Genomic DNA, 14,228 nt, shown 5'->3' on the forward strand with positions numbered 1-14,228 from the left:
GCAGCCCAAGCCCCAGGGCCTGCGGCCCACGGGCTGTCCCCGGCCTGCGGGCGGCAAACCCACCCCGGGCCGCAGCCGCGGCCCCGGCCCCTGCCTGAGGGGGGCACGGAGACGGGCGGTGCCCCGCGCTCGCGCCGGGGCTGGGTCCCGCCCTGCGCGCACCAATCAGAGAGCGGGAGTTGGGGGGGGGGGGGGGTGAGCGGCACGAGACCAAGGCGCCAAACCGCCCTTCCTCCTTCGGCCGCCGAAGGACGCTCCGCACCTCCCGCTCTCTTCGCGGCCAATCAGAACCGCGCTCCGTCTACTCGTCCCGCCCCTGGCGGCAAATAACCAACGGGAGGCGCTACTCCTTCAGCCGCTCAGCCAATCAGAGACCGAGCCTAAAAAAAAAAAAATACACCCCCCGTCGCCGCCCGCCCGCAGCCCCCGGTGCGAGGGTCGCTCGGGCCGGCGGCCTTTCCTATGGTGCCGGGCGCGGCCGGTGTCCCCGGGCCCCTCCGCGGCACGGGGCCAGGCGGGCAGCCCGCGCCATGACCCGGCCGCTCGGCGTGGGCGTGCCGTCACCGGGCCCGCCCGTTACCAGGTCCCGACGCCATTTTACGCCGGCGGGCGCGGCCAGAGAGATGGCCCAAGAGTTCAGGTACCGGCGGGGAGCGGCTGAGGAGTGGCCGGGAGCGCGGGAGGCGGCGGGCGGGAGGCACCGTGCCCGCCCGGCGGGGAGCCCCTCGGTTCCCCGCCTGCAGCGCGCCTCCGGCAGGGGGCGCCCCCGGCGGGCGGCTCCCGGCGTGCGGAGGGGCTGGCGCCATGGCCGGGGGCCAGGGCCGCTCCGCGGGAGGCTCAGGGTGCTGTTCCCGGCTGCGGCCTTTCCCCCCCGGCCGGGCTGGGCAGAGCGGGGTGTGAGGCCGTCCGGCAGCACGGCGGTGCGCCAGCCGCCAGGGGCGGCCGGTGCCCGCCTCAGCCGTGCTCGCACCGCCGGGCGTTCCAGCCCCGATGCGCTGGCCCGTGTTTTCGTGTGGTGCTGGTAGTTTGTTGGCCAGGGGGAAAGGCGTCTGGTAGCCAGGCAACCTGGCGGCATGCAAACAAACTGAGGAAGTTGTCTGGCCAAGTACTGACTAGCATCTGCAGCACATCATTCAAAATCCGTGAGTCCTCCCGCCTGTGTCCATACGTCCTCCCACCTTACGTCCTGGTGTTCGTTAGCAAGTCTACCTGTAGAGCTCAGTAGGCTTCAGCAGTTTGGCTCTATGGAGAGCTTCAGTTGGCATTGATTCAGCTCTCGAGCCTGTTCCAGCTGTGAACTGTACGGCCAACAGTGCTGGAGGACAAGGTCTCTAGTGAAGGCAGTGGCGGTCAGTGACAGCTTTTAGACATGATGAACCTGTCTGCCAACTAGAAATCCAAATTCCGTCAAAGACTTGATGAGGTTTTTCAGAGGCTGCGGAGTTAAATAAGTCTTGTCTCTTGTAGTATGAGGCAAGTGATAGTTTTCTTATGGCATTAGCAGCACCTTATTTTGTTCATTTCTGCTGATCCCCTTTTTTGATAGCCCTGACATTTGAAGGGAGAAGGTAAAAGTTCAGTTCTTTTACTGTGTTGTTTTGTGCCCAAGAAAGTGAAACCACTCTGTGTTTTGGTTTTGCTGCGGTCATCTAAAAGACCATTGTGAAGTTTTAGGTGCGACTTTCTTTTCTGGGTTTGTTTTTTTGTTGTTATTTCTACAGTGCTTTTCAAGATGCCCCATTCTGTCAAAGATTTATTTACATTTTATAGTTTATTTCTATGTTGTGTGGCTTTGCTTTCTCTGAGCTATTGCTCATGTTTCCGGCACAGATTTTTAAAAGTGCGTTTTTTATCCAGTCAAAGATAACCACTGATATGGCTGTAAACACTAGTTACTTTTAAAAGAATACTCAGGGGTTTGTCCTTTTAAACAAGTAAAACAATTTTCTCCCTTGCTCTTTCATGCAGGTTGTGCCCTTAATTTTGAAAGACCTGAAGGGTCTGTTAGGTGCATCTGCTGGCTCCACGGCTTTTTTCTTTGTTAAGCGAGATCATGTATTTATGGGTTTTGCCTTTTCTTATCTGCGTTTTTTAGTGGTTTCCCTGGTGTCTCTGTTAAGATGAGATTTCAGGAAAAAATGGTGGAATAATTTTTAGTAGGGATAAATATGTTTTCCTGAATTTATATGTTTCGCTGAAAAGCGTTAACCAGAGCTATGGAGTTGTTGACAAAGATACATTAAACAACTGTGACTTTCATGTCAGGTAAAAAAGAGTGAAAACCAGTAATTATTGTTGCTTCATCAGTTCTTCATTCTTTTAGGGCTGATTATTTGACCTCTTTATTTTAATAATAGTGGAAGTACTCCTATGAATAGTTTGTGAACAGTTATAGTCCTGTTCACATAGAAAATCACATGTTCTTTTTGTACTTTCATAGCTATGAAAAGCAGGTTGGAAAGCCCAGTACTTTCTCATGTTGCTCCTTGTACTGTGTCACGTGCTTGCCTTTTTTTTTTTTTTTCCACCCTTGGTTTTGTTTGAAGTTTCTAGTACACTTCCTTGTCTGAGGCACAATACAGCACTCGGGAAATTATTATTCTATTTTAGTTGGACAGTTCCTATCCCTTGTTCTTCCGAAAAGCAGTAGAATGCAAAGTAGAAAATGTCAGTGGATGACTGTTGTAAAACAAGTAGTCTGAGACAAATCACTCTCCATGCAAGTTTAAACTTCACGCCCTTTTTTTTAGCAGCAGTGCCTCCATTCTCTCAGTTACGTTGTACAAGGCTTTGTATAATTATGGAACAAACGTGAATTTTGTTACAAAGCTCTTGCATTTAGAATAAAAGACAGCAAAAAGACACAATGAGAGAGCGAACGCGGGAGGGAGATAAGCAGTCGCTCGAGATCAGCAGTTGCGGAAGGAAGAAGATAGCAGAAGGCTTTGGTTTTGGTTTTGGTTTGTCTTCAAGGCTCAAGTGCGGAGAGGAATCTGAGAGGTAACTGAAGATGAGATTTGGATTGCTGACAGTGGTTGGTATCGCAGATGGGGCTTTAACCTGGAAGGAAGAAGTACCATTGCTTAGTTAGGAAAATAGGAGGGTTTTGGAAAGATAGGCGGTGCAGGAAGCTGTGGGCAGGGGGTGATTTTGCAGCTGTGGGAGCCATCACAAGCAAGCATTGGGAGTGTCCTGAGGAATGCGAGGAGGAGAGAGGCTTGCCGTGAGAGGGGGAGGTCAGGGTGTCAGAGTGGTAGGTGGTCTAGGGCAGAAAGAAAAATCAGTCAGTGACAGCAATAACAGTGAATAAACCTGCAAATTTAGCCTTTTGATTCTTGCATTGAACTGAAATTTGGGGATGCTGTTGCTTCAGCACGTGGGAAGAATGGGCGTATTTTGGCCTACATCAAATTAAGCTGGGACAGGTTGGAGGCAAGTAGTCTTTGACAAGTAGTTTTTCTGCTCTCTTTGGTAAGCCAAAAAGACAGTTTTATGTACTCACATTTTCTGATTACAGGTGGCTTTTTGTTGAGTTACGGTATACTCAAACATCACTGCTTGCCAATAGCCTGATTAAAGAAGTATCAGTGCATTATAAACAGCTTTTTGTGTTTGCATAGGTGCTAAAAATGCGGAAGCCATGTAGAAAATGCAAAAGTGAAAGTAACAGGCTCACGGAAAGATTAAAAATTAAATCCAAGTTTAATCTGAACAAGTGGGCAGTGGGTTCTTCTGGCCTCAACTTCAAAAATGGTTATTAAGTCTGTGAAAGCACAGTCGTGTATGGATGCTTGAATACATTAGCTTAGAATCTGGAATAAATAAGTTTTGCCTTTGTAATCACTGTTACACAAACATTAAAGATATAGCTTTGTTTTGGAAGGCACAGAAAGATTATAAAAGGTTAAAGAAGCTCTTAAACAAATCTGTATTATTCTTGCTTTCTCACAGCAATATCTTGCTGGAACTTAAAGAGAAACTTCCAAAACAGGCAGAAGTATAACCTTGAAGTCGTTAGTAAACTTCCTTGCTACGTGGGAGAAGATGAAGATAGCAAGTTCATAGTTCTTGATGTATTTTAATGTTCAAATTGTACTTTACTCAATCTGCCCATTTTTAGAAGTGACATTCTCTCACGAAGAAATGCCTTGGTGTTCTCACATCCTACTTACTCTTGCCAGGGAAAATACCTCTGATTTAAAGCTATTAATAATCTTGTTGTGTACGTGTAAAAATAAGGTGGTTGTAGACTGCTGTTCCTGTTAGAAGCCAGAAGATGCCCGTAATGTGTGCTGGGAGGGATGCCACTGACACGTGTATTTTGTTAAGGGGCAGTGCTGGTACAAGTTCCTGCTGAGAAGTCTGGTAATAGCGTGGATAGGAGTTTGCATCCCAGCCTGGCACCAGATGTGTGAAAAAGCAACACACAGTGGTGTACAAAGGCTTTTGGACAACAGGGAGAAAGTTACAGGATTAGTTGAACTTTACAACTTGCAGCTAGAACTTTGTGGTTAGACTTGGTTGCAACTAATAATGCATTGAAGAGGGTTTGGTCACTGATGGTATTGATAAGGCCAGCTGCTTACCACTATAACACCTTAAAAAAAAAAAATTATAGTAGGAATTATCAGCTCAAAGTGTTGACAGTGGAGATGGGGAGGCTGTCAACACCATCACATAAGGTACTGGTGAGGTCTCATCTGGAATATGGGATACAGGTGAGGTCAGTCCCATTTAAGGAAGCTTGGTTTAAGCTGGAAGGGTGGTTAAGACTTACTGGGATGATAAAGGAAAGTCTGAGCGAGGAAACTGGTAGGTTGGCTTCATTAGCCAAGCAGAGTGAAGGCTAGAAGGCAATGAGGAGGATGATGCTTTCTCTGATCTATCAGAAAGAGCTATCAGAAATAAGAACTGCTCACATTAAAAAAAAAAAAAACCAATCTGTAGAAATAAATTACAGCCTTTTAGTTTTATCAATATTCACTGTATGGGTATTTAGGTATTGTTCTTTTAAAAAGATAAAGTTATGTTTTCTCTTCAGAAACCACGCCATTACAGAGTTCTTCAAACCAGTTTTAAACCAAGGTAAATATATGTTTTTTTTAAATGGAATATATTTATATGAGTTTTAATTATATAAGGGTGCAGAAGTATAGTCCAATCTCATTCCAAATTGGAGCAGCAATATAAGGAGTATAGCTTACCAAGTATGTCAAACTGAGCACTTTTAAAATTTTTTTCTAATAATATAACTGAAAATGTTATTTTTAAATTAAAATTAATTTCTTTAAATAGTGATGTAATTATTATTTCAAGTTATTGTCTTATGCTTAAGCTAGGTTGTTTATAACAACTGAAGCTGTAACATAGATCATGCAGTTCTTTTATATGAAATAAAGCGCATGGCACTAGCAAAACTGAATGATTAAGTAAATTCATTTTGGATTGCATGTGAGAGGTAAAATATCAAGTAATATAGTCCAATAAGATTTTTTTTTTCCCCCCCAATATTGTGATTGTGAATAATTTGTCTTTTCTTTTCTCTCTTAGACCTTGGCCATAAAGACAGAACTGTGTTGTGTTCACCAGACAGAGGAAATGTAAAAGATGCAGGAATCGGACTGTCAGTTTTATGCGCTGAACGTTTTGAAAAGAAAATATCTTCTCCAAAGAAGGTCAGAAGAAAAAAGATGCCAGACCAAACACCAAACACAAGTCCTGTGGTAGATGCCTTTCGGAGAGGAATTAAGAAGAAAAAGGACAGTGTAAACATTTTAGAGAATGGCAGAGCATGCAAGGCACTGGATTCATTGTACCCAAAAGTTGTGATTCAAAAACTCCTTATTACTGCAGGGTCTCGCAGCTGTTTCTTGGCCAAGTCAGAACAGGGAAGAAATGAGAAGTCTCTGGGTGTAACAAGAGCACCGTTGTCTTGTGGAAATAGTTGGGAACAGAAAACTGACTGTATGGATCTGGAAGACACTAGTTCAGACTCGGACAAATGGGTTTCATCATCAGAAGCTGATTCTCGAAAAGCCTCTGCTAGAAATAACGGCACTGCGAACAACGCATCTCTGTGCCAAAACCCAGGGCTTCCCATGAAATTGTCCTGCACTCCAACTGACTCTGAATTTAGGTTGTCACTGGAAGCTCTCCGCAGAGAAAGGAAGCGGAAGAAGCATAAAATGAAACAATCTAAGCCACATCCTGTAAAGCCGTTCTCAGGAACAAGTCTATCACATCAGGTGTGTTTAAAAGGGTCGCTAAAGGTGGAAATCAGTGACCCATTGTGCATGTGGTTTTTTGTTGGTGTTTTGTTTGTTTTTTTTTTTTTCTTTTTCAATGTAGGATGAGATTCTTGGTGCTGCCTTTTTCAGATGTAACAAAAGGTTATGCTCTTTTGCTATTCCTTTGTAAATCTTAGGTCATGCTTGGGTAAGCTGATTCTTAACTATTTTACAATAAATGAGAAATCCTTGTTCAAATGCAGAGGAGATGTTCTGGGTTAGATGCAAGCATGAAAATGGAATGGACGTTGTAACTTTAAATTGTATTTTGTAGAGAAAATGTCTTTATTATCTTAAATGTCTTATAACCTTGTATTTTCTTACAATGTAGGGTAGGGAACAGCCCGGCAAATTTGTGCTAGTTTGAAGTTGCAGTTAATAGCAGTTCAGATTTATGCGCTTAAGCCACAGTATTTAGATAGATGGTCCTGTTAAGTATGTAGTATTTCATTACAGGTTGCATTATGTTCACTCTTTTACCAACCAAGAAAACCCTTTAAAAGGTTACTTGCAAGGAAGATCATTATGTGTCCCTCCATAATGTGCTATGAATGGAACAAAAAAGATTGTTTAGCTTGTGTTTCCTTTTCGCCTTGGCACCCCTCCCTCTGTATTTGCTTGTCTGTGCTTTCTGTCATTTTGTTATTTAAGTTTCTAATGACTTGTTTGAGGAAAGCCAGCTGGGCTATGTTGCCATATAGCCCAGGGATGCAAGTGGCTAATGGCCCTAAAAGCGGAGAGATTAGAACCAGAGGCCAATCTGAAGAAAAGATATAAAATTTGGGTTGTGGAGAGTCCTTTTGTTGAGATCTTTGCAGCTGTGTTTTACGTTTGTCTTGAAATGAAGTATATTGCCATATTTCTGGGGATGTGTGGAACTAAGTCTGTGCTGGATTCAGTGTTTGGCTCAAGATGTCAACATCCTGTTTTTGAAAACTATGCAATTAACTTTTTTGTTTTCTCCGTCTTTATTTTCAGGGAAATGGATGTCCTTTAAGAAAAATACCACATTCTGGTTCAAGGGAGACTGCCTCAGGTAGAAGCAGTGCTGATAATATGGAATTAATTAAACAATCAGGTTCATCACTTAGTGTCTCTCTTTAATGGCTTTTTTTTCCTAGAAGTTATGTTTTTCTGTTTTCTCTCTCAAAAAAAAAAATTACTGCTGCATAGTCGAGGTTATTTCTAATATATGGCAAGCTTGAAGAGCTTTAAAAATAATTTGGGAGTTTAGTGAAAAAGAGGTTGTTTGTAACTTAAGTCATGATATTTCTTTGCCTTAAACCCTTAATCCCCGATTATTTTTATGGTTTCTCTTGCATTTTGGAAAATCCACATTTACTGTGGTAGTTAACAAATTTTGCCTTTCAGCTTAATCCAAAAAGAACATCTTTGTTGAACAGAACACTAAAGTTTAGCTGGTATTCTTGTTGCTTTTTGTCCCTTTTAACCACATAATTTTGTTCTACAGTAGGTAGCACTGATTATAAAAAGCTCACGTGAATAGAAGCTTGAGCTAGGTCAGTGGGATGATTAAAAAAAAAAAAGAGGAGGGCTAAACAAGGAGAGTATTCAGTATTCCCATGTTGTGGGTCCATGGCTGTGTAAACCTGTCAGACCCTCTGCTGCTATGCTTCACTTTCTACCTGTGCCAGCACTGGGACTTGGCCAGCAGTGCGAGGAGCTGATCTGGCTGAAAATTGAGTTGGGAAGTTCTCAGCCACATCAGCTCCATGCAGTAGCTTGCTGTGAAGTGTCCAGGTGTCGGTGCCAGCTTAAGGCAGGAAGCAGAAAAGCGTGGTGAGGAAGGTGGGCTCTGGTGCCGTAGAGCCATAGGCTGGAAACAGGTTTCTTGATATTCTGAATGCTTTTTATGAGCACTGTTAAAATTATTGCAGTATTTCCAAAATACTTTTCATAATGTTCATTATTTATAACCATTATATGTAATTACAGAAACATTCTTCCAGTCCCATACCTTGGCTGGGCTATCGTCCGTTTCCAAAGACTGATTGATTCTAGTGTATAGAAAAAGTGTTCTGCGGTGGCTACTGAGCTGCTTTAAAATAAAAGGATTTAATTTAATTTCCAAGTTAGTTACAATAATAACATAGCAGTGCCGTATCAGCTAAATCTTAATTGTGGTCCACTGTGTTCAAGTAGAATGGAACTATTGTAGTTTCTGATGAAAATTTCAGTCATAGTTGACTTAAAAACAGAAGTTATTTTTTTAAAGGGTAAGCTGTTACAGTTTTGAATTTTTGTTGTTAGTATTATTTTTTTTAAACGTGAGAACAGTGGTTTACTTTTTTTCTTGAATGCTTCATAGATGACCTATCTCAACCAAAGCCAAAGCAGGTTTCAAAACATGAGGCATCTTCTCCAAATGCACTGAGGACATCATCTGAGATGGCTGCTGGTATGCAGAAGAGCCAGTCTGTTCCTTCACACTGCCTTAGACTTAAGATGTCTTCTGGGCAATCCAAACAAATAGACTTCCCTGGGAAAAGAAAACACACTGCTGTGAGTGTGGATGCAGACAGCTCAAATCAATCTGAATTATCAAGTTTGAATGACCCTGCTTTTAGTAGGTCATCTGCAAAATGCAAAAATAAGAGGTCTGACTTTGTAAAAAATATCCTTTTAAAGTCTACTTGTGGTGATGTTGTGCAACTAATGGAGGCTGCTGCTCTACCTAGACATGATTCTGCTCTTCCAGAGGAATACCTCAACTCAAGTGATGAAAATGAGGAAAATGATTGCTCCTCTGTAGGTTTGTCATCTTCATATTCTGGGCACAGTCCTGGTAAAAATAACCATGTTTCTGTTGTGGATACCAAAGAGAACCAATTGCAGGTGGCTAACTCATGCTTTTTCTTGGAAAAGTCCCTTCCTTCTTCTCAGGAAAAAAGTACTGTGTTGCCTTCTTTCCACCACTTAACACAAACAAAAGGTGCAGACTCTCATCTCCAGAATGCTGGCTTATCTCAGGTATTGGATGCTCAGAAGGAGCAAAATGGGAAAAGACCAGAAAGACGTGCACACGGTAAAGCTTACAATGTTCAATCTAGCAACAGTTTTTCAAAGACAAAAAACACGACTTCAGAAAATGCTTCTGATTCTTGTTCAGTGGAAGGTTCTGGGAAACCTGCACTCTCAGAAGAGACTGGTGAAAGCATTCCCCATTTGTTGCCTTTTAAAGAAGGGTGCATGGACAGCGGCCATATGTCTTCACAACTCTCAGGCGAGTTAAAAGTTGAAAGCACCTGTACAGACAAGTCCAAGTTGAATGGAAAAGCAAAAAGCATCTTTGATAGTGAAGATGAGAGTTTAGAATGCAATCTAGATGATGATGATGATGATGATGATGTATTCATGCCACTGCAAGAAATTCTGTCTTCAAGTCCCAAGCCAGAGGCAGGAACCCTGGAAGAATCTTGTCTTGACAGTTTTTCTCAGGACACTGTGACTCCATTACTGAAGCTTCACGTAAGTGGCTAAAAACCAAAAAAAGCGTTGCATCATCTTTGTTATATTGTATTTTTGGTGTGATTTTTTTCCTTTATTCATAATTCATGAAAACTCAGAGTTATTTGCGTGCAAAACTGGTTGCTCAGCTTACTTAAGGGTCCTGTGCTGTACAGTGCAATGTAGTCAGAGAAAGTGTGCTTGTTACTATGCTTGCTCTTGGAATGGCTGAAAGATGGATTGCATTAGCTGTATGCCTTCTGGTGGCTTTTAGGAGTTCTGTTTTTGCTTTTTTGCCCTAAAGAAAAAGGCAGGAGGTTACATTTAGAAGATGTGTGGGATCTAATGTTTTCATTTTCCTGGTCAGGTAAGATTTTTATGAGTTGAAGTTAGCTAGAGGCAATTGATCTATTTGTTGAGATCTGTGTGTTAGACTTGAGTTATATATCCTTGTCACAGTCTATGATTGTCAGAAATCTGTGTACAAGTTCTTGATCTGCAAGTGTGATGTTTTCTTTGAGGCTGAATTTCATGGAAATTGGAAGTATTTTAGAAAGGATTTCAAAAAGCTGAATGACTTCTCACAAGGGATGGTAGAAGAAGTGTTTGAATCCCAGTTTACAAGATATATTATGGTGAATTGATCTGTGTTTTTAAACTGATCTGTGGGGTTTTTTTTGTTAACCTATTTGTTCAATAACAGCTTGTCAAATAAGTTGTGATTTTTGAAGTTTATTGTAAAATAATGGTTTAATTAGGAAGATCCTGCAGTAGGACTTAGTGTGGCCTGGACGGCTGATCCCAGGTGACCAAAGGGATATATTCGCTGCCACATAGTGTTGTGCTTAGCAATAAAGACCAAGCAGAGGGAGCTGGTCTGGCACGTAGCCATTCCTCGGAGTCTAGCTGGGCATCCTTCTGCTTGTGGGAGGTGCTGAGTGATTGCCTTTGCATCACTTTTTCTTTTCCCCCTCACTCCCCCTTCCTTCACTTATTAAACTGTCTTCATCTCGACCCATGACTTTTCTTGCTTTTGCTCTTCTTGTTCGCTCCCTGGCACCACTGGGAGGGGAACTGAACAAGCTGTGTGGTGCTTAGCTGCTGGCTGGGGTCAGCCCACCACTGTTTCCTGCAGTAGAAAACAAACCTGCTGTTAGCCGAATACCTGTGTTAATACTCTTGTACTTGTCTCCTCCTGTTTTTAAATCTCTGAAATGGTTTATTTGATAACTGAGTTTCTCTTAAAGAGTATCTCTGTAGGCAGATACGGAACAGCCATAATTATTTTACCGCTCTTTATCCATTAATTATGCAAGCACAATATAGATCAGACTTTTGTGGTTACATACGTATTCCACCATCTTTAACCAATCTGTCTATGTAATTAATGGTTAAGACTGATAAACAGATGCAGCCTAGATCAAATGTTTGTGGAACATGAATGTGACTGCAACATTTGGCCTATCCTGTTTCTGCATAATTAGTGGCCAAGTAAGACAAAACAGTCAAGAACTGTCCCAAAATTTCCATGACCATGGTTTTTGCATATACTAGCATTCTTTTGTCTTGTAAGAAGGAGCATATGTGCATGTTGGAACGAAGTCTTGATTCCTCAGTTCAAAAGTTGTTTTAAGCATATTAACCAGATATAAAATAAGGTAAGAGGTCATTGGCTTTCCCATGAGATTTCCCTCACAAAGACATGCTGCTTGTTACATTTGAAAGATCTCTCTGAATACCAAAAATTAATGCTGTATTAACTGGCTTTTTTATTAGCAGGTGGACACTAACTTCTTAAACTAACTTCTTTTACCTTCGGGTAATAGAAAATCCGCAAAGAGAGGGTATGCTCTTAGTGAATTGTGTTCTCCTAAAATGCAGGAGCTTATAGGAAGAAGCTTTGTCACTTGTAAGAGGCTTGCTGTTTAAGAAGGCAGCGTCAGGAGGGCACTGCTTGTCCAAAGAACTGAATCGTGGCCATAAAAGATTTCAAATCTGTGTTGTCTGCTACTAGCTGAATAAAACACTGGCTGCTGAAAAACAAACTAATTTTGCTAGGGGTTAAGACTTTCTTTATGCATTGTTTTGGTTTTTAATTCTATTTATTAGCTCCTTAATTTGGGTTTGTATTAGGATTTTGATTGGAAGCTTTGTTTTGCCTGATGATTGTGGAAGTGATTTAGCAAACACTGGTGCTTTGTCCCCTAGGGACTCCTGAAAGTAACAAAGAGGTACTGAATCATTTTTGGACTTTCTTGTCTCATGAAAGAGAATGGGGATTCCCCCAGGGTCTCAGTGGATGACAATAATAAAGCTGTGAGGTAAAAGGCTTCTGATGCTAATGCTCTTTGTGAAGGTTAGCTGGAGGTCAGCCCCAGGGAGAGACAGAGACTTGCTTTGCTGTTCAGATCCATTGTGAAGCACAGTTATTTCTAAATTAATCACTGAGAGAGATTTGACCATTATATAAAATTGTCAGGGGACTGAGAAACCTAAACTGTTAATTGTCTTGTTTTTCAGGGTCTCCTTTGAGTTTTTATCTTCAGGTAAAATATCATTAAAATTGGAAGAGGTTTCTGTTTTGATGATGTTTATTATCTAACTGAATGAATTGATAGCTTGTGGTATTTTTTTTTTTTTTAATTTCTTACTGTTTCATTTACAGCTTTCTAAGCCTCCTGTTGTTAGCCAGGTGTCATATGTGAACAGCTTAGAACATCTCTTGAAAGAGAAAGAAGAATCTAAAAGGTTTGTTTCTTAAAGCTGCCTTGAAAAATTTGGGCTGGAGTTGTAGAAGCTTAGATTTACCTTGTCTCCCCGAAACTGATGGGATTTTGGGTAGCAGCAAGCTAAGCTCTGCCTGCTGGTGCCACCTACCTCTGACAGGACCTACAAGTGTGACTTAACTGTAAAAGCTGAATGACAGCCTCCTTCCAAGCAATAATGAGTGATTTGTGATACATCTGTCTACGCCTCAAAAGCTGGACTAGATTTACTGATGCCTTTGTTGTAGGTTACTGAGCCAGCTACCAGCTGCTGGTCGGGCATGAAATAGAAGTATTTATGTAGACTGACTGTACTAGTTTCTTCAAACACATTTGTAGCTCAGCTTTGGTTTTCAAAGTTGTGTAGACTATCAGTATCTGAGTAGTTATGCAGTTCGGTGAACAGAACTAACGAGTGTTCTTGCAAGAGATCTTTTTGGGTAGAAAGTGTAATGTGGTGTATGTACTAATGGCAAGTGGTGGTGATGGGTATCTATGTGTGATTAACTGGTTTTTTTAAAGAATCTGACCCTAGTAACTATGTGCTGACTGACTATGGAGCACTGAATACTCCTATACCTAAAACTATTTAACAAATAAAATACTAGTATGACGTTTAAAAAGAAAATAAAAAAATATCCAGAAGATTGAAAGTTTTGTGCAGTTACAAAAAATTCTCTCAGAAGTTGGTTGAGTGTATTTGTCTCTGACAAACTAGTGATTGATGGTGCTGTTGGGAATTCATTAGGCTTTGGGAAACATCCACTTTGTATCTTGGAATAGCAAGATGCTTGTTTTTTGCACAGATGCAATGTCTCACGTGCTTTTGCCATGTGTAATTGGCTGTTGATCCCTGGGTTCACATTCAGAGCTTAAATTTTGTTATCTTCTGTTGTAAATATTAAATGGTGATGATATGTTCTGCTGCTACTGTTATTTCAGGGTAGATGAACTAGAAAAGCGGTTACAGGAAGACATACAAGGAAGGGAAACTGATTCTTCAGATGGAGAAGATGAGGAGGATGCCAGTGGAGATGAAGATCTCTCAGAAGAGCATAGGTCCTTCCAAGTCCAAAACCAATTAAATCTAGTTCTTCACTTTTCTAGCCTTTTTTTCTAATGTCTCTCTTTACATCAGTTGTTGTTAATATGTTTAATGTGAACCATTTTTGTTGTCTTTCGGGGTTGGGCGCGTTTTCTTGAACACCACTGTATTTTAACAATTCAGCTTTCATAAGCTGATACATACGGCTGATACATAAGGCGGATACATAAGGCTGATGTGTTCATCTGAAAATAACTCTCTCAGCCAGAAAATAGCCTCTTGGTGTGTAAATTCATAAAAGCTATTTTGAATTTTACAGGGCATTTATAAAGAGATTTTCAGTAATAGCTCATGCCATACCTGACTACCACCCTGGAGAAGATATATTTGATTTATCAACCTCTGGGAAAATCTTCAATCAACATAACCTTGACTTGAGGAATTTTCATTTCATCCCTCAAAATCCTATAGAAAAGCTCCTTCTTAGGTAAGAATATCCTTTTCATTCTGTTGTGTGTACTTGTATGATTTTCCTCAGTGTTAGCAGTTTTTAAGATAAAATCTTTGCATGCGAATGAGCTCTGTCTTAATAAGTAGGCAAGACTGACTTCCCTTTCCCTGGAATTTTCCTTTCCAGGTTGGCTTTACAGAACAGTGAATTGT

At 41.5% G+C, this 14,228-nt stretch overlaps 1 protein-coding gene across 2 annotated transcripts in view; it reads left to right on the top strand.

Annotated features, from left to right (window-relative positions):
• Positions 1 to 530: 530 nt before the first annotated feature.
• The window catches only part of SLF2 (SMC5-SMC6 complex localization factor 2), a gene marked incomplete at its 5' end in the record, with an annotated part of 30,898 nt that continues 17,200 nt past the window's right edge, over positions 531 to 14,228 (top strand). For both annotated transcript variants that reach the window (XM_082310141.1, XM_082310142.1), the window contains 8 exons: positions 531 to 640; positions 5,042 to 5,085; positions 5,551 to 6,245; positions 7,266 to 7,323; positions 8,617 to 9,776; positions 12,421 to 12,503; positions 13,463 to 13,579; positions 13,885 to 14,052. In XM_082310141.1, coding sequence (XP_082166267.1) covers positions 531 to 640; positions 5,042 to 5,085; positions 5,551 to 6,245; positions 7,266 to 7,323; positions 8,617 to 9,776; positions 12,421 to 12,503; positions 13,463 to 13,579; positions 13,885 to 14,052 — 2,435 coding nt within the window. The remainder of the gene's footprint in view (positions 641 to 5,041; positions 5,086 to 5,550; positions 6,246 to 7,265; positions 7,324 to 8,616; positions 9,777 to 12,420; positions 12,504 to 13,462; positions 13,580 to 13,884; positions 14,053 to 14,228) is intronic.

This window comes from Platalea leucorodia, assembly GCF_965183815.1.
Source record: "Platalea leucorodia genome assembly, chromosome: 4".
Taxonomy (NCBI): Eukaryota; Metazoa; Chordata; class Aves; order Pelecaniformes; family Threskiornithidae; genus Platalea; species Platalea leucorodia.